Here is a 24,727-nt window from a genome sequence, read left to right on the forward strand (position 1 = left end):
TTGTGGCTAGGTATTATGGACAGTAACTCATCAAGAGTAAGACTTAGACCATCAGCTCTTTGCACAGAGAAGTATCAACTAAGTTGTGGTTTGGCCACTGATGGCTAAGCTGCCTGAAATCTAACCCAAATTACTACTAGGTTCTGCTTATGCTAACCTTCCATTTAGTATTTAATGTGCAGCTGCAAATGATTTTAGCCTAGCATTTAGGATTCTACAGAGTGGGATAATCTACTAGAGTTATGACAGAAGGTTAGAGCATCTTGCTTACAATTCCCAGGTTGTATAAATGACCTTTCTCAAGGCCTTGACCAAATCTAAGCCTCCATACTACCCCAAATGATATTTTGAAAAATAAATCTATCATTATCCTAGATTTTGCAGTAACATAAAAGAAACTAATTTTATCTCACTAGGTGCATTGTGCCGATAATTTCCACCACCAATATCTCTCCCTCAAATTAAAGAGCCTGATGAGCGTTAACCATTTTTTATAAAGAATGTTAACAAATGTTTGGCACTGTGACTATAATGCATTAAACTTCAGATTTAGTACACTTATTCCTTCCAAAAGTCAATAGTTCTATCCTTTTGAAGACTGTCTTTTTCCATCACTCATGGTGAGTTAAGAAGCCAAACTATGCATTGGAGACGCATTCAAGTAATGCACATTCACCTCCCTGTACTGCTTCTGCCCCATCAATCCTGATTTGCTCCAGCTTCCTTCAGCTCTGTTGCATTGCATCTGACTGAGCAAGGTAGAGTTTTGTAAACATTTCCACTGCTATGTCTTGCTGCCAGAGCTTTCAGAAAGAAATCAAGTTCAAATCAAAAGTGGCAAATGACCTTAGGCTTGTATTATTGTAGGATTATGTCACTCTTTAATCCTTGTTTTAGAGTAATGTGTTTGACGCTCAAATGTAAGCATTTCCTCTTGGATCAGTGTCTGATCCTCCATGTTTATGTTTTTGCAGCATCCCGTGTACTGTGTAAATGTTGTTGGGACCCAGAATGCTCATAACCTTATCACTGTCTCTACTGATGGTAAAATGTGTTCCTGGAGCCTGGACATGCTCTCAACTCCACAGGTGGGTTTGTTTTCCCCTACACATAAGAGCATCCTGGTTAAAAGAGATACCTGCCTAATGGAACATAGTTCCTAAAAGCCAAACCCTCACATCCTATAGGAGCTAAAACCAATGGATGCACTTGAAAGAGGAAGGCCTGCTTTCAGCAGTCTCCTCTTGAAGCCAAAACCCATTTCCTTTACCGCAAATCATGTAATTATTGTAATACGTTAATCCTTAGGTCAGTTTCAAGTGAAAATGAGATAATCCATTTAAAGCATAGTAATTATGGAAGTTGCCTGTGGTATGAATTGTACTTACCCTACAGCATTTTAAACAAATGAAAACGAAGTTGGAGCTCCGCAGAGCAATCCTTTATGGGTACTTGCCTTGGAGAAAAGGTATTCCAGCAAAACAGAAATCCAAGCCCTTGCTTGTATCTGTAGCCTAGACGACCGCCTGCATGTATGAAGAATTTGTCAAACCATCTGTTTTCTCCTCTGGAATGTTTGTTAGTATGGCTCCTGCCATTCCTTATTCAACAAATGAGAAGTCGAAAATGAGAACGTTCCAAAGTTTCCAAACCACCCCTGATTGCAATAATGGGAACCAAACAAAGGAGCAGAAGTGGAAGAGACCACTGGGGGGAGGCATCTAAATGCAACTTTCGGAATATATGTATGTATACATACACACAAGAAGACACACACCTACGCACATAAACACACATATTTACACTCTTTCCACATTTCCTTGTGGAGAAAAAAGTACTTCACTGTCCTTCAACTAAAAATACAAAGAGTTCATTGTTATAGCCTTTGACAAAAATGTGAAGAAACATCAAGAAAATTGTAAAAGATATGTAGGAGATAATTCTCAATTTTAACATTCTTCTTCCCTTTCCTGGAATAACGACCCTAGAATGTCTTTCTCACAATTTTAGAAGACATTAAAGTTTCAAGGTACATAAGGAAATATGGAAACCGTAAAGAACCTTCCATAAGTCTCCACAAAATACAGATGTAGAGAAAGCTAAGACTAAATAAGTTCTTTTTATAATTTTAAGAGGGAAAAAAGAGAGAGAGAGAGAAAGCTAACAAGCTCCTTACAATTTAAGTTCCTCTATTTTTGCTGATCTTTAACGTTATACAAGTCAGGAGTTGTGTATGGGTATTTTATGGCTTTGTCTTAAAATTCTCAGCAATATGTTGTTTTTCTTTAAAAGCACAGAGGTTGCAAACAGATATAAGAGCGAACCCTCTAATTAGGATTGTTGAATTGCCCATTTCGCTGATTAAACGTGTATTTGTTTAGGTTAAAACCAGTCATACAGGGGCTACACGACCCTTTTTATTAGTTTTGGCATGTCTACAGACTCCTGTCTCCATACAGAGATTGAGAGTATAGTGGCATGGCCGTGGATGGCAGGCAGACTTGGGAGCATCCAACAGTTGCCCTGGTCCCTCTTCCTTCCAAGTGGGCAACCAGGAGACTATACCTTCCTGGCTGCTAATTTTAACGGTGGAGCAAACCATTGGATAGTTCTGTTTTCTGTATTATATTGTCATAACGTCCCCTCACAGACGCATTCACTATGTGTGGATCTCACACACTGCAAGCATGTCACATGACCACATGGTCTGTGCTCCCCAGACAGTTAGCATGCGCTTCTAGTTTATGGACTCCTTGGCTGAGATGACCTGGTTTATTTGTTTGCACAAAAAAAGACTAAACTCTCAAGCACCTATAATGACATGATCCCCTAGAATGATTTTCAAAAAGTATTTCAGGTGCACGAAGTAGGCTGTTTGATGTAAATAGCCAGAGATATTCAGAGTTGTTAGTTTTAATTACTCTTCATTATTATTAAATTTAATTGAGCAGAATATCTTTTCAAATACATTTTAATTTCTGATTTTGAAAATCATTTTAGATAAAATTAAATCTCTCATTTGCTATTTTAAAGACTTGTTTAAACACCATTCTTTGCAGGCTCATAGCCTATACCCCTAACAGCTGCCCTTCATGAAATCTGGTCCCTGTGGAAATCTGGTTTTTATGACCTGAGTGACAACTTTCTGGTTTTAGTCCATGGAGGACACACACTCCTGCTTTGACAAATGTGCTCAGTACATCGGATATTAACACATGTGTATTCTCACGAACAATTGATTTTGAAAATGTTTGTAAATACAAGGGTATTGTGTGTTTTATTAAAGCCTGGGGCTGACAAGTGTAACCATTACAGTATTATCTTTAGTTTCTGCACCATTAGTTTCAGAATTCTCACCTGTCATCTCTGCCTGACTTAAGCAGCAGCAGCACACGCTGATGAAATCCAGCCGGCCTGAAACCAGAGATACACAGAAGCATGAATGTCAGGGGCAGTAAAGCGTGGTTTCTGGCACAGCCGGGGTCTTTTGTAACGCTGTATGAAAAGCAAACAGACGATTTAGCCAAATGATTTTTCCGTGCTATCTTTGGCATGGCAAGAAGTTGACAGAGGGAATGTAACCACGCCATGTTTTGGTAGGAGAGCATGGAGCTGGTGTACAATAAGTCCAAGCCTGTGGCTGTTACCGGAATGGCTTTCCCGACGGGAGACGTCAATAACTTCGTGGTTGGCAGTGAGGAGGGTACAGTCTACACAGCCTGTCGTCATGGAAGGTGATTTTTGTTTTCTTACCGATGACGTGTTCCTCATTTCCGAAAGTCTGTTATCACATTGTGGATTATAACCACCTTGCATTATGAGAAAGGCATTTCTGAAGAAATGCAAAGCACAACCTCAAGTCTTTATTTTCTTACAGCATCCATCTGCTCTGGTCATTATCCATTTGTAATCCTTTGATGGTCCACACTGTCATGAGGAAAAAAGTCCAAGCTTCTTAGTATATCATATGAGACCCTTGACTACCTGCCCCTTCCCAGCCTCAGCCTTCAGGCTCCAGCCACAGACCCATCAAGGATAACGATGCCCAAATATTGCTTATCCCGCCACACTTCCATGAATTTGTACATTCGATTTCTTCTGCTGGGTCTGGCATTTCTCGCTTCCTGGCCTGGTTAATTCCTCCTTATCCTTCAAGAGCCAGCACAGAGGTCATTCCACATTAAAGCCTCTCTTGACTCTCTCGGGCAAAGAAAACTATTCTCTCTTCTATGGTTCCATAGACTTTTCATTCTTTTTATTCATTCATTCTTTCAATGAATATTTACTAAGAACTTACCATGTGCCAGGCACCATCACATCATAAGGATGCAGTAAGAAGCAAAACAGATGGGGAGTTCATATTCTGGTTGAGGGTGAGAGACAGTCAACTAATATATAAGTAAAATATGGTTTAAGATGATAAGTATTATGGAGAAAATTAAAGTAGAATAAATGGTATAGGACTACAGGCTGTCAGATAGGTTTGCTATTTTATGTATTTTTATACATGCTTCTACAATAGCTTTAATCACATTTTATTTCAACTCTTCATTTATCTGCCATTTTTCTCTTACTAAACTATTTTCATTTCATCATTGATTCCCTTCCCAGGGCCTGGCACATAGTAAGTGAAGAGGTAAAAATCTATATAGGGATAAAGAAATGACAATATCCAAATAGTATAGAGAAGTGGTTTAGGGCCTTTCATCCCAATCAGAGAGACTGAAATAGTATGTTATATACAAGCCACCATGAAGTTTCCAGGTGATAAGAACTCTGCCTTGATTGAAAGATAGGCAAATGTCCCTGGAAAACCATCAGGATAAAGTGGAATCCAATAATTTAGACTAGATTATAAAATTGCATGCAAGACTTAACGAGTGGCCTCACATCTTTTGAAAGTTCACTGTGTTCACCTTGGTGCTTAATTTCTCTGTCACTTTATTAGTTCTAATTCAATTGATTTTTCATCTCTTGCACTCATCCCAGGCTGTTTAGATTTAATGAGGAACCAGAAATTGTTTCAAGTTCATATTCCTGTGTTTTCCTGTTTTGTAGAAGTAACAAGCGTCCATGGCCCAGCTCCTACAGTATGAGCTGTGATGTTCCCACTGTTCTGCACTTAAGAACAAGCAGTATTTTCCCTGCTCACATGATTTAAAGATGACTAGGAAGATATGCCTCATAGTTCCATGCCCAATGGTCCTACTTCATAAAAACTGGTTAAAACCACACATTAAAGTTTTATGAAAGGATAAAAAGATCTGATCAAGTTCTTCATGCAAACATTGACTGCACACCTACTTTGAGCAAAGGGCATTACTAGATACCGCCAGGCATGCAGACATCATTTAAACCTGATTCCTGTCTTCCAGGAACTGAGGATGGTGGGAAAGGTAAACGCACAAATATCTCCACTACAGGTAGAAAGTCATAAGTGGCAAGAGAGAGGCACAGAGAGTGCAGCGGGCCAATCATGGAGTCACAGCTTTGTCTCCACATTTATTAGAATCACAGGGCATAGGTTCAGTTGACTTAATCCAGGACCTTAATCATCTGTGAAGGCTACAGAATATGTTCATTGATAACTTCTAGATTTTTCTTTTTTTTTTAGTTCCTTTTACACAATGAATATTTTTGTTCTGTGGCTCTTGTCCTTTTCAAGCAAAATCAGAATATACCCTGTGGTTCAGAAGAGGGTATACTGCAAAACTTTTTACAACGAGCTTGATTTTGCTTTTTACGTTGGTCCATCCATCTGAAATATAGAATACAGATCTTAGTCAAGTTGTAAAGCTGCAGCATTTGACATTGTAGTAATTTTAAATGGGTCATATAGGGCTATAGGAGAGAGGCGGGGGATTTCCATTTTTCACCTAACATAGAGAAGGTGCAAATCCACTTCCATAAATTAAACAAGGTCCTCATTTTGCACCCTATAAACCCTTTCAGGATGCTGTTAAGAGCAAGCGGAGTCTCACCAGGGGCCACTTCAAAGATCAGTTCCTCGTGTTCATTAGAACAAATTCAAATGATCACGTGTGGAACTGCTGTTAGCAGTTTCACTGGGCATAATTTTTGAGTGCCTGTTACACAGAACACAGGCTGCAGCAGTTTGCTCATGATTTCAAATTTTGCTCAGCACATCGACACTTATTGGTGCTCCAGAAGCCCAAATGTTTTAATAACAATTCATTTTTGCTCCTAGTGACATAGTATTTAGGTTCCACAATCTCTCTGTATTTGTCTTATTTATAATCTCATGCAAGTGGATTTTTAAAATATAGCATTTTGGTATATTTACTAATTGGGTATGATTGCATGTGGACTATTGTGTGATAATAGGGGGCTGGAAATAATCCCAGCTTAGTTAAATGAGCAACATATGTCTATAGATAACTTGAAAAATGTGTATCAATATTTCTCAAATGCAATTCTGTTGGGGAAAAAAGGCATAAATTTGTCTCTTTTGCTGTTTCTTTCAACTAATATTTATTGAGCACTTACTATATGCTAAAGACTTGGCAACAAGACAAACAAGGCACCAGCCCTTACAGAATTTACATTTAGTGGATTTGTAAATTTCTCTTCTGCTTTCAGTGAAAACATCATTGTCTCCGTATTACATTTAAGTTATGCATATTATTTTGTGGTGGCAAGGGTTTCCACAAAGTATTACATTTTCGGGTAGCTCAACTTATTTTAAGAAATTTCCTTTAAAGGATAAATGTATGTATATAAGGATGTATGGAGTTTTATAGCCAATAGGCTCCCCAAAAGGAGTTAAAATGGAACATGTGCCAAATGTCATCACAAGAATAGAATAGTCTCATTATAAATATGAAAGCTTCTGAGATCTAAGTAGATATGTTTTTCAAAAAGTAGCTGCATCAACAATGATGGGATTTGAGGAACTCGTAAAAAAGGATTAAATGATAAAATTTGATATTAAATTCTGAAGATTAAAATGATTATATTGCCCCATATTGTTTTCCAATGACCAAAAGTAGTCTAGCATTTTATTTCTCTCAAGGTAACTGTGAAGGTGATTTCATTTTTGGTGGTCTATGGTTATTCTTCCAAATTATGGAGAAGTCATCACGCAGAGACAAGTTTGTTTTTTTAAAGCCATCACTGCTTTGCAAAAGTCACTGAAATTCTGCTCACATGTGGTTTTCATGCAGCAAAGCAGGTATCGGTGAGGTCTTCGAAGGTCACCAAGGGCCAGTGACAGGAATTAACTGCCACATGGCAGTGGGCCCAATCGACTTTTCACACCTGTTTGTCACATCGTCGTTTGACTGGACCGTCAAACTGTGGACCACAAAGGTAAGAATACCTTGATTGAAATTCTCAGATAATACAAAGGTGAAGAGGACAATTTTTGTTCCCTGGGGAGAGTTGTGGAGAATCTGAGGTCTATTCCAGGTGACCTGGCATTGAGAATTCATACAACCTGCTGGTGAGCCCAGTCTGCCTCGGAGCTAGTTAAGGTTCACTTTCTTAGTCCATTTTATTTATTTTAAAATATATAAGTAATACTTGAAAACATCGTAATTGTAAAAATTTCAAACAATTCAAATAATGATGAAACAGAAGTCCTCCGTCACCAACATTAACTCTGCCCACAACATCCACTTTACTACCTACCATCCCAGTCCTCTCCCCAGGGGTGACCTCTGTTATCAGGTTAGTATTAATCATCTGGAGCTTTGTAGCACTTACTTAAATACATATGCACCTGTGGAAATATATGACTTGGGACTTGGATGTTTGGGGTTTTAGGTGGTTCTTTCTATTTTTTTTTTTTTTTTTTTGAGGCTTTGAAGGTTTTTAAGCTAGTAAATGGCATTATATTATTTGTGTTTTCAAAGGTAATTCTGACCATGTTTAGGAGCAGGAAAAGGGAAAACCTCCTAAAAGGAAGGTTCACTAGTCCAGAAGAGAAACGACAGTGGCTTAGATTAGTAGTATGGGATGGAGAGTAGCGGATGGATTTGAGAATCATTTAAGAGCTAAAAGCCACAGAAATTGCTGATTGTTTTGATGCAAGGAGGGTGAAAAAGGGAGTCACCAGGAAAAAAACCCAGGTTTGTGACTGGAGCAACTGGTAATTTGTGGTAGCAGTCACTGCACTGGAGAACACCAGAGGGAGGGCATGTTGGGGAAGTGTGTTACACATTGAGTTAAAGGTGACTGGGAGGCACAATTCATGATCTCCACTAGGCATTGTAATATGTGGGACAGAAGCAGAGGGAGAGCTCTTGGTTGCAGGTATGCACTTAGTAGAAGTGACAATAGCAATGATTATTACAGTCAAATGAGTGGATTTTAAAAGAAATGCTAAGACACAATCCAGAGAAAGAAGAATATTTAGGAAATAAGAGATATGGAACTAGAGAAGGAGATTAAATGTAACAACCCGAGAAATAGGAAATAAATTAGAATTTTTGTGTGTGTGGCTTCCTGGGTATTAATGGAGAGGGAATGTGTCAAGAGGACAGAATTGGCTCTTAACTGTATGAAAAACAACCTCATTGAGAAACCTCTTTTCAACTACTAGATTGACAAAAATCCAAAAGACAACATATTCTGTGATGAGACTGAAGGAAACCAGCCTTTCTCACACATTGCTGTTGGAAATGCAAAGTGGTACACCACTATGGAGGAGAATTTGGCAATATCTAAAAATAATACATGCATATTTGCTCATTGACAAAGCAATTCCCACTTGTAGGAATCTACACCAAAGATACACTAGCAAAAATAAGAAAAAAAACATAAGCAAGAGACTCATTGAATGATTACCTTGAATAGCAGAAGAATGGAAAGAATCCAAAATTCCATCAATAGAGCACTGGACAAATCAAAAGTATGGTCCATCCACACAAGGGAGTACTATTCAAGTGCAGGAAGAAATGAAGAAGATGTCTACATACTATTATGGAGTCATCTGTACGATATATTTTTAAATGAGGAAAGCAAGGTGGAAAAAAGTGTAAATAGTATGCTGTCATTGTTTAATATTTATTTATATATTTTTAAAAGTTGGAAAGATAAGCCACACACACACAAAATTATTACTTATAGGGAGGCAGGAGGCTGAAAGAAAGAGAGATAATAGCTATACTTCCTGAAATATACCTTGTTTTGGTATTTGGTTTGGGAACCATGCAAAGATTACATAGTTATAAAACAAAATAAATTTTAAAATTGATTCCTAAAATATTTAAAGTAACATGAAACAAATCAACCTTAATGTGGTTCAAATTGGAGGCAAAACCCTACAGTATGGAATGATTCTAAGTGACTTTAAAACCCTGCATTTTGACTGCACATTCCAAAAGGGATATATTTTAAGGATAAAAAGGACTACAAAAAAAAAAAGAAAAAAAAAGCTTTGACTTCTTCTAGTACTCATATTGCTGATGGTCGTATTGTTACTCTTACTCTGATACTGTTGTGTTTTGTATCATGAGATAAATTAAATGACTGTGTTGCTGTCACTGCGAATTGATATTGTCATCTGGGTTGAAAGGAGATACAAATGCACAAAGTTAAGTAAAAACTCTGTGGTCATCCTGAATTTGAGTTGGAAGTATCAGTAAGAACTTGTGGTGTGTTACCTTTAATTCTAAAAGAATACATGTTCACAGCTCTATCGAACAAAAACGTCTAGAAACAATGACCAACCTAGGAGCAATGACACTCCTAGTGTCCAGATTGTGCTCTCTAAATACCAGTGTCACTAAAAGAAACCAAAATTACTAATTCTAGATCTGGAGCAGGAGATGTACAAAATGAGCCTGGAATATTTTGTCATAATAGAAAACAAGGAAACTACCAAACACTACAAATTTCTTGTCAAAGGACTTGGAAGCCAAGTTGAATAAGCTTCTGCTAGCTAAAGAATATCAATAAGGGTAATAGATTCACGAGTTCATAATGATACTGAAAAAAGAAAAAAAAAAAACCTCATTGGTCATCTTTGGAGAATACTAGGGAAACCAACTCATTATTTTCAAAACTGGTAAGTAAAAGAAAGACTCAATCAATCATTTATTCTGAAAGAATCAAACATTTATTCTGTCTTTTCTATAAGATTTGTACTTCAGGGTTATTAAATAGTTGATGAAGGGAAGTTTTTCTTTAAAGAAATATTCCAGCTAATATAGGAAGAAGAAATGATAGGATTTGAATTTTAATCATTTTGCAACCCCTAATGATCTAGGCAATCATTTTTGCTGAAAACATTGTAAAATTAGAAACAACCTTGATGATTATGGAAGTATACAATACCACCTTTGAAGCAAATTTGCCACCTAAATCCAATCCTAATCTTATCAGTCCACCAGATCTCTGAATTTAGAGGCTATAGGAGATACAGATGCAAAATGTTAAATGATTCCACAAGGTGGACTCAGCCAAATCCAGACTGGGGAAGTCTATAGGACAGTTGATCTCATTTCTGCAATAAAAGCAAAAACTTTTTTTCAAGGGACAAAAAGAAATGGAGGTGGAAACTGTATAGCAAAACAAAATAGAAGAAAACGACACTTGAGACATTTCAACCAATCTCAAAATGTGGATCTTATATAGATCTTGATTCAAACAAACCATTAAAAAAATTAGAAGGCTGTTAGGGAAATATGACTATTGACTGAATATTTGATAATTATGAGTTATTATTTTTAGGTGTGATAATGATATTGTGATCATTTTAAGTGGTTTTATTTTTTAGAGATGCACACTGAAATATTTACAGAAGAAATCATGATGTCAGGGGTTTACTTCAAAATAATCAGTTGGGAAGGGGAGACCTTGTAGATGTAGATGAATATTATTGGCTATGTATTAGTAAATATTGAAGCTAGACATTGATATTATCCTATTTCTGAATATGTTTGAAACTTTCTATAATAAAAGACTAAAAAAACAAAAGAGGAGAGAGTGATCAACAGTAACAAATACTTCAGAGAAATAATATCAAGATTGAAATACGTCCATGGTATTTAGCAACTTGAAGCCACTGGTGCCCATGGCAAGTACGGTCTCATTGAAGTGTGTGGAGGGTGGGACGCGGATTACAATGGGTCGAGGAATGAGTGAAAGGTAAGGAAGCACTGAAGAAAAATTAAGAAGTTCGCCTACGAGGAGAGGAAGATGGGAGATAGAGAGAGGGTTTTTCTTCTTTTCTTCTATTGTATTCTTTCTTTTTTTTTTTTTCAATTTGTAGAGACTCTTGAGGATGTTGCTATTGTGGAAAAGCCAGAAAGTGTATACCTGTAAGGCAGAGAAAGACCCTGAAAATGTTAGAGTGAATGGGATACATAGCATGAGCAGGGGGTGAGTTTTAAATTTGGGCAGCGACATCTCTTCTGTTGGAACAAAAGAACAGGAAAGGCTGGGGACAAATACTTATAAGTGTGTAGATTTGGTGAATGAAAGCAGAGCACTCGCATGTGATGCTGTTTTCTCAATGAAGTAGGAGATGAAATATTCTACTGAGTGAGAAGTGGAGGCACTGAAGGGAGCAGGTTTCAGCTGGTCACAGAAGAGAACAGGAAGAGCTGATTAGGGAAACAAAGACAGGCTCTGGGCAGTGTGGAGGACCCAGTTGGGTTGGAGACTAGAATGCTTTATTGGCATCAATCTTCAGGGCTGATTTCCTCCAAGAGAGCTTAGCAGCACAAATATGGACATGGATGAGGGGGCCAATTAGGTGGATCCTTGGCTGGAGCTTTACAAGAATGTGATGGAGGGACAATAGAACGTGAGATTTGGAGATAAGGATGACAGAGCATTTGATGTTAGAAACTAAGAATTCTCAACTGGAGCAGAAAGAAAATGAAAAGAGACAGGAGAAAGTAAAGGGATCTATAAGATCAAAGAACAAGTGTGAAGGAAGTAATAGAATAAGAGAATTAGTAAAATAAGAGATTATTGTTAGAAAGTGAGATGTTTGGGTTTAGTAATTCACAACTGAAATAATTCCAAGTGATTTAAAAAAAAAGGTCTAAGGTGTGGTCATGGCTGTAGCTGAAGTCAAGTGAAGGTGCAGTTCACTGGGGATGAAGAGGTCACAGGAATAAAAGATCAAGGTGCTAGTGTGCTGCGTGCTTTGAAGTGGGCCAGGAAAAAGACAAGACTGGGATAGAAAAGGAGACCCCTGGGATAGAAAGGTGATTCCAGTGCTAAGGTCTTCAATGAATTCAGAAGAGAGATCCAAAGAGTTACAAGATGGTACAGACAAATGGCCTGAACTTAAAAGAAGCAGGCCTTTTCACTGGAGGACTGAGAAGCCATGAAACAGCCCTGGAGAGCAAGTAAGAAGGTGACCCTCTCTCACTATTCTGAAATAGGATATATGATAATGAACAGCCTCTACTTGAGGAGATGGCAGGGGAGGTGGTGAGCTTATGGGAGAGGGAGGATTCCACTGAGACAGCAATGGAGGGAGCTTTCCATGAGAGGCTGAGGATGGAGGCACATGAGTTTATCATGGAATGGGAGACACTGAGGCATGGTGGAAACATCTGGGAAGGAAGTGAACAGTGAGTGGTTGGTTCAGGTGAAATAAGTACTAATAGCAATTTCTAGAAAAGGCTATGAGACCACCAAGAATGAGGAGGGGAGATGCAAAAAAGGGGCGTGGAATTCCAAACAGGGTGCTAATTTTTGCAATTTTAGTGAGGGCAGTGTGAATGGAGAGAGGATTAAAACACATTACATTGCCCTCTCCGCACCCCTCCACCTCCCCACCATACTGAGTTCCATCATTAAACCACAGTCAGGGAAGGCTTCACCCTGAAGAAGAAATTTTGTTGGAGCAGTTTACCTGGCAAACAGAGGACCAGGCTTCTTTCCAGGCAGCTGAATCAACAAATGAGCAGCCATTTTCATCTAAATGGCTGAAAAGGGGAGATCCAGTTAGGAAATGGCATGTGATGAGGCTAGAAAGGAAGTTCTATACTTGATTGTGTAGCTTTACTTTTATTTTATAAATGATGACAAGTCATTTTAGGAGTGAATTAAACAAAATTTAATTTTAAGGAGTTTTCTATGGAAGATAAATTTGCAGAATGGGAGTGGCGGGACTAACATTTATTGAGGTCCTACTGTGTGCCAGGCATTGTGCTAAATGTGTTACATACATTAGTCCATTAATTCCTCACAGTAAACTTATGAGTAGATAGTATTGTCCCATTTTATAGAAGGAGAAATAGACATAAGAGAGCTTAAATAACTTGCCTGATGTGCTCAATGAGAAAGTGGGGAAACTGGGATTCAAACCCAGATTTGTGTGACCACAAAGCCATGTTCTTTTCCACACCAGCATGCTAAGCCTAGAGACAGGAAATCCAGTTATAAGGCTAGTTTGATCATCCAGGTGAGAGCCAGAACTTTGGTGGTGGCAGAGATAGCTTGTGGAGGAGAACTCAAGTCTGAGAGAGAAAATCCAGCAGACATAGTGAGCACCTCACTTGATTTAAGAGCAGAGTCAATGACGATTCTGATATTTCTACCTTAGGCATCTGAGTGAAGGAGTGGTGGTGTCAGTGACTAAGACAGGAAATAGAGGAGGAGGAGCAGGCTTGGGTTGGGGGTAGAAAATCAGCAGTCTGGGACACACTCCAACTGAGGTGCTTGGAAATTCCTAAAAGGCAATTGAAAATACTGGAGCTGAGGAGCAAGAATGGGGTTAAAAATATAGATATGACAGTGAGCAGCATATAGTTAGTCATTTATTCCAAGGGAGAGAATTATGACAAGAATGTGAATTAAAGTGGACAAGGGTGCAAGCTTGGAGCCTCTGATGCTGCAGGATGAGAAGGAATACAGGGATCGAAAAGGCAAGAAGAGGGTGGCATTGACCTCAGTGAGAGCAATTTCAGCGGAGCAGTGGGGACAGATGGCAGGTGGTTGCAGAGAGGAGGGAAGACAGTGGACACAGAAAATATAGACTGCTCTTGCAGACATTAGGCTATGAACTGAAGGAGACAGAGTGGTGACTAGCAGGGAGAGCTGAGCCAAGGAAAGATTTGGTCATTATACTTTTTGAGAGCCTTGAGCGTGTTTGTGGCCTGAAGAGAAGGAGCCAATGAAAAGTGTAGATTGATAGTGGGTGGTTTGAAAAATTTAGAAATACGATATCAGGTGCCCATGTGGAGTTGGGGTGGGGAGAAGACGCAGGACACTGCTAAGACTGGAAAAAGCTTTATGGATAGGTTTAGCTAAATGGAAGTGAGGGGGAAGCAGAGAATGAGAGAAAGTCCTTATTTTCTGGTAAGGTCAGAGGCACACTTATCTGCTAACACTAGTGGGAACTGGGTTGTGGTAGGGAGAGGAGCAAGGTATAGACCAGATCTTGCAAGAAATGGGACAGGGTCCTGACTCTAGAGGATGTCTGAACTGCTCCAATCTGAGGGCCAGTTGGGGTTAAATATCAAAGATGCATTTCATAGGTGATGTCTAATCTAAATTTTACAGGAGTGCCAGGAATTGTGTCAAATTGCCATTGTTGAATCTCTTAGGTCTTCTGAAACCTACTGAATCTGACATTCAAAGCTGTCCACAACCTGTCCCCACCTTACTATATATATATTTTTGTTGTTGTTGTTGAGATTTTATTTTTTTTTGTTGTTTATTTTGTTTTGTTTATTGCCGTAACATTGGTTTATAACATTGTATAAATTTCAGGTGTACATCATTATACTTCTATTTCTGCATAGATTATATCATGTTCACCACCCAAATACTAATTACAACCCATCACCACACACGTGCCGAATTATCCCTTTCACCCTCCTCCCTCCCCCCTTCCCCTCTGGTAACCACCAATCCAATCTCTGTCTCTATGTGTTTGTTTATTGTTGTTATCTACTACTTAATGAAGGAAATTATACGGTATTTGACCTTCTCCCTCTGACTTATTTCACTTTGCATAATACCCTCAATGTCCATCCATGTTGTCACAAATGGCTGGATTTCATCGTTTCTTATGGCTGAATAGTATTCCATTGTGTATATATACATCTTCTTTATCCATTCGTCCCTTGATGGGCACTTAGGTTGCTTCCAAGTCTTGGCTATTGTGAATAACGCTGCAATGAACACAGGGGTGCATGTATCTTTATGCATTGGTGTTTTCAAGTTCTTTGGATAAATACCCAGCAGTGGAATAGTTGGATCATATGGTAGTTCTATCCTTGATTTTTTAAGGAATCTCCATACTGTTTTCCATAGTGGCTGCACCAGTTTGCACTCCCACCAGCAGTGTATGAGAGTTCCCTTCTCTCCACATCCTCTCCAACACATGTTGTTTCCTGTCTTGTTAATTATAGCCATTCTGATGGGCTTGAGGTGATATCTCATTGTAGTTTTGATTTGCATTTATAGCAGGTCGACAAATTCAGGTGTGGGAGATATACCACTTCTCTACAATTCTAAACAAAGGGTTCTCAAAGTGTGGCCCCTTGATCGTCAGGGGGAACATTACCTGGGACTTATTAGAAATGCAAATTCTCTGGACCCCACCCCAGACCTTCTGCACCAAAAACTCAGGGAATGGGGCCTAACAATCTGTGTTTTAATAAGCCCTCCACGTGATCCTAAAGTTGCTAAACTTGGAAGGACAATGCTCTAAACCAATGTGAAGTTCTATTCAAACTCCCCACCCTACAGAGCTAGCAGGGCAGTTAAGTTATTTTGAGGGGTCTCTCCTTTCTTCTCAGGGTTGTATTAGGGAGCTGGGGACCTATTTCAGGATTCAGGCAGAAGAATGAAAACCAATGTCCCACCTTCAGCCAGGTTTCCTGATATAAATAATACCCTACTTGTTCTGGCCAGAGTCTCGTACTGTGAATATATTTGAAACCCCAAATAAACATAACCTTTTGTGGCAATGTACTGGAAACAATGCTTACACTTGATACTCTTGACAACATTGGCTACAGTCTTTCTCCTTTTCTTAATCTGAACATGCATAAAATTTAAAGGAAATGGTAGCAACATCTAAAATCACTAGTCACTTTTGCAAGACTATTGCTGAAAATAACCTTCTTTATCCTAATAAAAAGGGAAAAGTGAGAATATAAATATTGTTTTGAAAATACTGGAAAAGAAGGCTTTTAGTTTTTTTTCATTCTTGTTGACAATGAGAATTTTCAGATAGGTGTAGAGCAGAGAAAAAAAATGAGATGGGTACGTTATTTTTTAGTCCCTTCTGACAATAATGGTTGCCTTAGTTATCTTTATTTTAACCTCATTGAGTAACTTGGAGTCATTTGATCATGTAAACAAAGGTGAAGGTTATGGTGGAGCCTTACTCGATAATCGAGTTAGTGATACCTTGCCACTTAAGATTATGTCTTAGTCCGTTCGGGCTGCTATAGCAAAACACCACAGAATAAGTGGCTTATAAACAACAGAAATTTATTTCCTGCAGTTCTTGAGGCTGGGAAGCCCAGGATCATGGCACCAGCATGGTCACGTTCTGGTGAGGTTCCTCTTCCTGGTTCACAGCAGGCATCCTCTCACTGTGTCCTCACATTTAGAAGGGGCTAGGAAGTTCTGTGGGGCTCTTTTGTAAGGGCACTAATCCCATTCATGAGGCTCCACCTCATAAACTAATCGTCTCCCAAAGGCCCCACCTCCTAATATCATTATCTTTAGGGATTAGGATTTCAATGTATGAATTTTGAGGGGACACAGACATTCAGACCATAGCAGGTTGCAAATTAAATAACATGAAGAATCCTTCAAATTGTAGAAAGAGTTGATGCTAAGAAATAAGACTTTGAACTAGACAGAAGTCAAATTTAAAAAGTGACTTCAATATAATAGTTTGTGCATAAAAATAAGTATAGCCCAAAAAGATAACCAAAAAAAAAAAGAAAGTTTAAAGGCAAACCAAACACCAAGAAGATTTGGCAACACAGACGTGGGTTTTGTACATTCTGCTGACCAAGAATTTGCATTTCTAACACAAAGATAAAATATTAGGAAAGAGGGGCCGGCCTGGTGGTGTAGTGGTTAAGTTCGCAGTCCACTTCGGTGGTCCGGGGTTCGCAGGTTTGGATCCCAGGCACAGACCTATGCACCGCCTATCAAGCCATGCTGTGGCAGGCGTCCCACATATAAAGTAAAATGGGCACGGATGTTAGCCCGGGGCCAATCTTCCTCAACAAAAAGAGGAGGGTTGGCAACAGATGTTAGCTCAGGGCTAATCATCCTCACCAAAAAAATAAATTAATAGTAAATAGTAGGAAAGAAAATCTGTATTCCACAGGAGAATGTTATGCTAGAATTAGCACACTGAGCAAAATGAATCTAATCTTGAAGCCTGTAGCAAAGTCCACATCCATTCACTTTGCATAAGTACCACATCCATTCACTTTGCATAAGTAATGTGATTGCCAAAGAGACAGTAGTACTTCACACACTTTTACGCAGAGAGTAGCTATGATTTTAAAGATCATGACTAAAAAATAAAATTTCTCTACACAGGATTTTAGAAATATTCCAGTTAAATGAAAACGTATATTTGGAGAAAATGCAGTCATTCTCGATTCTTTTTACGATTTAAAAAATTAATATTCTTGTTGACTTTATATATAGTTTTATTTAAACTTTCCATGAAGATTGGGCAGGTAAAATTTTTGAATTGGGAAAGGCTAAAGGAAGAACATAATACTGCATATTTTTGGAGGTTTGGGTTTTTTTTTTGGTCGGAAACTTAACACAATATAATTAAGGGCATACTCTTTTTTTAGCATAGTAATGCAACCATTTTTGATAGAGGGAGGAGCTTTGTTCATCCTACTTAATTATTAACATATTTTATTTTAACTCCATGCAAGGAAAGTAAAGAAAATAATCCCTATGCCCCTTACTCAGTGGATAAAGAGCAAAAATATAACCATGTGTAGAAAATAGTATTGTTATGATTGATTACCATACAGGCAATGTAGGGAGGAGTCCAGATGAATAGTAGAGTGATCAATCAGGTGGGTCCTAATTGGAGTGTGTGGGTAGGGCCTGGAAGAGAGAGAGTGGGTCCTCCACCTACGCACATGGAGGCCTCCCATTGGAGATCTTCCCATGTGAATTCCCACATTAAGCATCATCTCTCTTTTCTCTGTACGCCTGACTTCCCCTTCCCTCCAACTTATTGAAAACAAAACAAAACACAGACACCCACCCTTGACCTGGCTACCCCTTTCTCATCCTGTTTATCTTCTGCCTATTTCCACCAAACTGTAGTTTTACCTCCTACAATCTGTCTTTATCTCTATGATCACTACTAAACCTGCTCCTTCAAAAATTGGCCTGACCTTCTTGTCTGTTCCAAGGTCATTTTGCCATTTTCCTTTCCTTTCATGACTTTGCTGTTTCAATAATGTTGATTAGTCTCTTGGAACATCCTTCTTTAAATATATCAGTGAGGCTGTTTTTAAGAGAACAGTAAAAAGCTGTGTACTTAAAAGTCTATCTTTGATGATCCTTTTAAAAAATAAAAAAAAATGCCTTGCCTGAATAAATTCTGTCGAGTACCAACTCTTACCTTTCACTGTATCTTAGCACATTAAATTTCCCATCCATCAAGAAATGCTGGAGTTGATGCTTAGAAATAAAGTATGAACTTTTGGCTGGGTTAAAACATTCATTATTCCACTCAGCTTTTCTGTTTGCTGAGGTTTGGGATAATTTTTTTCTTGTACTGTAGTTTAGCTTAGTGGCTAGACAAGTTATGAGTCTTTGGACTTGCTATCACCTCCAGTTTGGAAACTTTCAGTTGATTCCAATTAAACATTGGGTTGATATTTATTTTGGTCCCGGTACAGCTTCATAAAGATTTAGGTTCTTGATACTGTTCATGTATTTGCCAGCTCAGTCCCTTCTTTAGATTTCAAAGGGCTTGAGTTTCTTCTGCTTGTATTGATAATATCCTCCAAATCCTTTATTTTATTTTATTTTATTTTATGTATTTATTATTTTCCCCCCAAAGCCCCAGTAGATAGTTGTATGTCACAGCTGCACATCCTTCTAGTTGCTGTATGTGGGACATGGCCTCAGCATGGCCGGAGAAGGGGTGCGTCGGTGCACGCCCGGGATCCGAACCCGGGCCGCCAGCAGCAGAGCGCACACACTTAACCGCTAAGCCACAGGGCCGGCCCATCCTCCAAATCCTTTCTGCATTAGAACTTTTGGGCCCTAACATTCAGTTCCTTTATGTTGACTGGCCAGGTAGATGGCCTGACGTAACCCATGTCTTGGTATTTGATGTGGGTCCTGGACAGCACCCTGGGGTGCTATCATCCAAGAATCTTTCCTGACACACATCTGACTGGTGGAAACCACTGACTTCTTCCGAATGTGTCTTGATATTTGTATAATCTGTTCTAACAGTTAACATACATCTCAGTCCTCTAATCTTTAAAAAAAAAAGAAAAGTGAATCTGAGAAGAAAATTTTCTAAGTGACTAAAGGGTGATGACTTTGCACAAATTAGAAGGGTAATCTTCCATTTTCAAGCAACTCCTGTGAAATCAATAAATATTACCTATTTCACATTTACATCCTCTGCCAGGGGTAAAATATAAGAGGACTATCTTAGCTGATGTTTTTTCCTCTTAGCTACTAGAAAGGAATGATAGTTTGAATTTTTTTATGAAAAAAAAATTGGAAAGTTTTTGCTTCTAAGGAAAAATTGGTTATTACCTTTAAAATGGATTCACTAAAAATGACTGTGTATTATAATAATTGTTAAATATGGCTCTTTTATAGATAATCCAATAATAAAAATACTTTTGTCTTGCCCACTGAATCACATTTATTATGTGTACAATTTCCACCCCTTTCCTGTAAGACCCTGAGCTCCTTGAGAGTAGGCCGTATTATTTTGTCTGTCTCCCCAGTACCTGGCAGAGTGCTTGGCACCTGGTAGGCACTTAATAAATCATTGCATTAATACATGAACGAATAACCCCTGGCTTTTTAAAAGATGTACATTAAAGACATACTGTAGTGAATATTTAGTTAGCAGTGGTTTTGAGCTGTAAAATTCATAACCATAATTTAGAAATATAATAAATAGAAAACTGAGGTTAAGCTTTAAAAATCCTATTAGGAAATATTTAAGAAACTATAATTTTGGAAAAAATACCTAAAGCAACCATTCCAGGAGTAGAGTGGCCTCCTAAATATTTTTACTACAAAGTAGATAAGTAGAAGTCCAATTAGTTCGTAAGAATGATCTGAGAGGCTGGGCAACCAGTGTGCTTGGCCCTTCCTTCCACTTAAAAGGGTGAGTACTTGTCCAAGTGAGCAAGGGAGGAGGGTCCCCACAGGCCTGATGGTTATCTTTGGTGCCCTGTAGCCCAGTTACATGCAGGAAGGTTCTTTCAAAAGATACCCCTGGGAAAATCTGTCTCTTGGAGGGTGTGGTTCCCTCTAGGAAAAGGGGGACTGGACTCTTCTCTAAATCATAGTTTATAAGAGAGATTCCTAACTCAAACTGAAACAGTTGGAGAGGGGAAGGAGAGGGAAATGTGCTAAGGAATCAAGTAGGTGACGTCAAAGCTGAGGTTGAAGGACTTAGGTAAAGGGAGAAAGGGAAGGACATTCAAGCAAAAAGGAACAGAAGCATGGGATAGTTGACACTCTAGCTGTGTGACTTTAGGAAAGTTATTTACCCTCTCTGTGCTGTAGTTTATTCATCTATACAATGGGGATTAAAACTACTTATCTCATAGGGTACTTGTGAAGATTAAATGAGTTAATATATGTAAAGCACTGAGAACAGTTCCAGGCACAGAGTAAGCACTATGAAGAAAGTAGCAATACTCTTATTCCTATTAAATGTCATTGTTGCTGTTGTATTTGGATATTAAAATAGTTTAGTTGGGCTGGAGTAGTGGGTACAAGGTGGCCTGAAGGGAATAATGAAAGGATGATTCTGGGGCCAAAAGGGACCTGATGATGAAAGGCAGTCTGTGATACCCTGCGATGGAGTGTAGACTTTCTTCTGAAGATGACAAGGGCAATAGCTTAGGATAGAGTGGGGCCTCATCACCTTGCTTGATGCCATGCGGAGTGAGACTGGGCGCTAAAGACACCTCACCTTCCCCTCAGGATTCTGAACCACAGCATTAGCTAGTGTTTTACATCTGATGACTGCTTCGTCAGATTACCAGCAATACTGTGTTCCACATGAACCCATCAATACACCCCATTGATCCCTCCTATCTCTACAGGAGTTAGTTGGATTATTAATGAACACTCTCACAATTCTGTGATCTTCAATGACAGCATCTTGATTGAGCAGAATATTTACTTTTGCAGCCCTTCATGAGACTTCCCTCCTACACTGAAATTTTCAGATGAAGCCCGATCATGATGGTAAAGACTGTAATGATAATAATCATCATAATAATAGAAGCTGCATTCAACTGAATACTTCCATGTGACGGGCATTGTAGCAGTGATGTCACATAATTCTCAGTATGCTTCTGTAAATGTACTGCCACGTGACCCCATCTTAAATGGATTGTTGCAGAATTTTCTCATCTGACCTTTCTGCTAGCTTTATGTTTACTTGTTCCTCCATTGTATCTTCAATTGGACTTCTCTTTTTATCAACTTATAATTGTTCTTAAATTTTTGAGCCAAATATATATTCTCTTCCTCATCCTTCTTAGCTCCAACAAACTTCTGTCACTAGTATTTAATAATTACCCTGAGCCCCGTTAGTCTTTTCACACCTGTCCCCACACTCCAAGTCCTGACTTCTCAAAGGGGATTTAAATATAGCAAGAGAAGAAGATGGAGATACTCTCATTTGTCTTAGACCAAAAGAAAGCACATGTAAGGATTTTTTTCTTAGTATATTCTAATATCAATTACTTTTACAATTTCTACATATTTCTTTAACTTATTTGACTGCTTAGTACATATTTACACACACTTTTTATCAGAGTAGGATATTGCTTTGTTCATCTTTATCCTGTGTCTAATACATGTTAATTTGCCAGTATTACATCAGTATAAAAGAAGTAGAATTTGACCATTAGGACAAATTACGACTTTATCAACTTGGAAGAATAAAAATTGAGAGACTGTCCTCATTCTTCTAGTACTTTGTAAAGAATAAATAAGAGTTTTGTAGAGGAAAAATAAATATAATTAATCTTTGAAAACTCTCATTTTTCCTTCCAAAGTAGAGTAACAGGCCCTCCCATAAATTCTGGGGAAACAGACCTCAGTGTTTACTACTGGAAGCTCACCAGCTCTGTGGAAGTTTCTGGAGAGGAATGTTGTGGAATTGGCGGTAGAGTGAAATAGTTTTCTCTCCTGTCCCCTGGTTCATTGGCTTGAACTAAGCCCAAGTCAAAAGTAAGAAGAAGTCTTATAAGTTGTCAGTTTCCTTCTCACTTAGGGACCTTCCTTAATGATTAAAAGCTTAACTTTTAAACCAGATTTCCCCTTTACCACTCTGCCAGGCCTAGCTGCATTAAGAGGTGTTACGAGTCACCAATCCAGGAGGGTTGTGCTTGAGACTCTTGGCTTCCACCCACCTATGGAACTTCATTTATGCCTGATTGATTTGATTTTTCTCTCCCTCAATTGCCCTCCTTGAACAAAATTCAGCAAATGAGCTGAGTTTTGCTATTCTTTTAAGACTGTTTCATTAATATAGCAATCTGTGGAACCATCAAAATGAAGTGTGTCATTATGTCTGTGAATGTGTGCATGTATGTGTTTTTATTTCTTCTTTTTACAATATTTTTTGTTAATCTAGATCTGTGATAACTTAGAATAGTCATGCTCTTCTCTAAGAATGCCCTCCACCAAAAAAGTCTATCCATTTGGAAAAATAGTTCCTTAAGAGCAGAGAATGACCATGTCTTTTTTGTCTAGTTTATGACAAAATTATTACCAATTTCTCTGAAGTTGGTGTCTCCCCATGCTCCTTCTTCTTGCATAATCCTCTTACATAATCTTCCTAAAATACACCTTCCTTTATGCCATCTTCTTATACTACAACATGTAACAGTGTTTGTATTCTGTGGAATCCTAACAGGTATTTTTTAAAGGTAGAAGGAGTTCCATGATTTAAAAACCATACAGAAAGAGTTAAACAACGTGAACAAGTATCTTTAGCAGGGAGACCTTTTAAGCTTATTCTTCAGGAATGGGCTGGATAGATGGCATGCAGAGATCCCCACACTTTTCTGGGGATGGGACTCATTTTTACCCAAGCATACTGAGAGAGCAGTATTCCTTGGAACATGCCTCTGGAAACTCTGACTGACACTGCTCTACTTGCTTTCCTAATCATTTCAAACACCTCCACCTGCATTTCATGGTTTTCCACCCTTTTGGGCAAGCATCTAACCATTAGTCCCACAAGTTCTAAATACAGTCTTTCTGGTTTGCATTTCCAGTAATAATGTCAAACAAGTCAACAAAAAAAATTAGTAAGAATAGAGATGATTAATGAACTTGACTATATCTAGAGAGAAAATAGAGAGAAAGAGACTGAAGGGAAGGAAGAATTAAGTGTCCAGAAATAGTATTTAGAGATGGAGGTGTGACAGGTCTCTGAAGGCCATGGAAGGAGCTTTCCATGAAGACAGGTACGATGCCAGCAACACGTGGAATAGTGATTAAATAAATATACTACTTATTTTTTTATAAACAGTCTTTATGTCCTTTATAGAATTAAAGTCCATGTATGGGAAACAAGAAAGAAGGGCAACAAGAAAATCTGGTTTAACTCATAGAAATCAGACTTGAGGCGTTCTTTACAGATTCTCTATTTAATTCTCTAATTTTATGGAAAAGAAAAACGATGGCTAGAGAGGATTGATTTAGATACTGTTTTTGTCCCATATTTTTTCCACCTCACATTGATTGTAGTTGAGCCGGTTAGAAATCAGTGTGTTAAAAAAAAGTGGTTTTAATATTTTGGACTGTCCACTTATTTTTATTTGCCATTTAGTACTGGACTTAGACACTCAAGTAACTTGCCATTTTATCTGGGTTAATAATACATCACTCTATAGTCATAAAACTGTTCTTATAATAATTTTAATCAACACCAAAAAATCCAGCACTTGAATATAATGTAAATGTCTTTTATTGTATTTATTTGTTAATTGTTTCCCTCTTTCCACTGAGCTATGAGCTTCTTGACGTCAGTGGCCATATTTCACATCTATTCTATATTCCACACTAAATTCTATATTTCAGTCAGAGTTATGTATGGTTAACATATAATATAGGCTGATTATCTTGTTGACCAATTACATATAAATTAAATTAAGACACTAGCAATTATATTGCTGATTAATGATAGGATAAACTCTGAGGTTTTACATTTATTGCAAATTTATTTCAGTCCTCATTCAGGCACCCCAGTTACTGAAACACAACTGTACCCCATGGACCTGCAAAGACACCTCTGTTCGTTCTTTATGGATATTTCTGACAACTACATTCTCCGTTTACCACCCTTTTTCTACTCCATTGATCTTTTTCCCCTTGTGTCCAATCAATTGCGCACACATATGAACACATGAATGTTTACATATTAACCTATGAGTTGTCATTGCAAAACATTCAAGAATATAATAACAGCGCAACTTTTTTCATAATCACCGAAGTCCATAGTTTACATTAAGGTTCACTCTTAGTGTTGTACATTCTGTGGGTTTGAACAAAT

The 24,727-nt window shown here is 38.2% G+C and overlaps 1 protein-coding gene across 1 annotated transcript in view; it reads left to right on the top strand.

Annotated features, from left to right (window-relative positions):
* The window catches only part of DYNC1I1 (dynein cytoplasmic 1 intermediate chain 1), a 262,229-nt gene that overhangs the window by 197,467 nt on the left and 40,035 nt on the right, over positions 1-24,727 (top strand). The window contains exons 10-12 of the mRNA XM_004431372.3: positions 975-1,088; positions 3,601-3,734; positions 7,185-7,329. Coding sequence (XP_004431429.1) covers positions 975-1,088; positions 3,601-3,734; positions 7,185-7,329 — 393 coding nt within the window. The remainder of the gene's footprint in view (positions 1-974; positions 1,089-3,600; positions 3,735-7,184; positions 7,330-24,727) is intronic.

The sequence above is a fragment of the Ceratotherium simum genome, chromosome 1, assembly GCF_057802395.1.
Source record: "Ceratotherium simum simum isolate JZ-2026a chromosome 1, ASM5780239v1, whole genome shotgun sequence".
NCBI classification, from domain to species: Eukaryota; Metazoa; Chordata; class Mammalia; order Perissodactyla; family Rhinocerotidae; genus Ceratotherium; species Ceratotherium simum.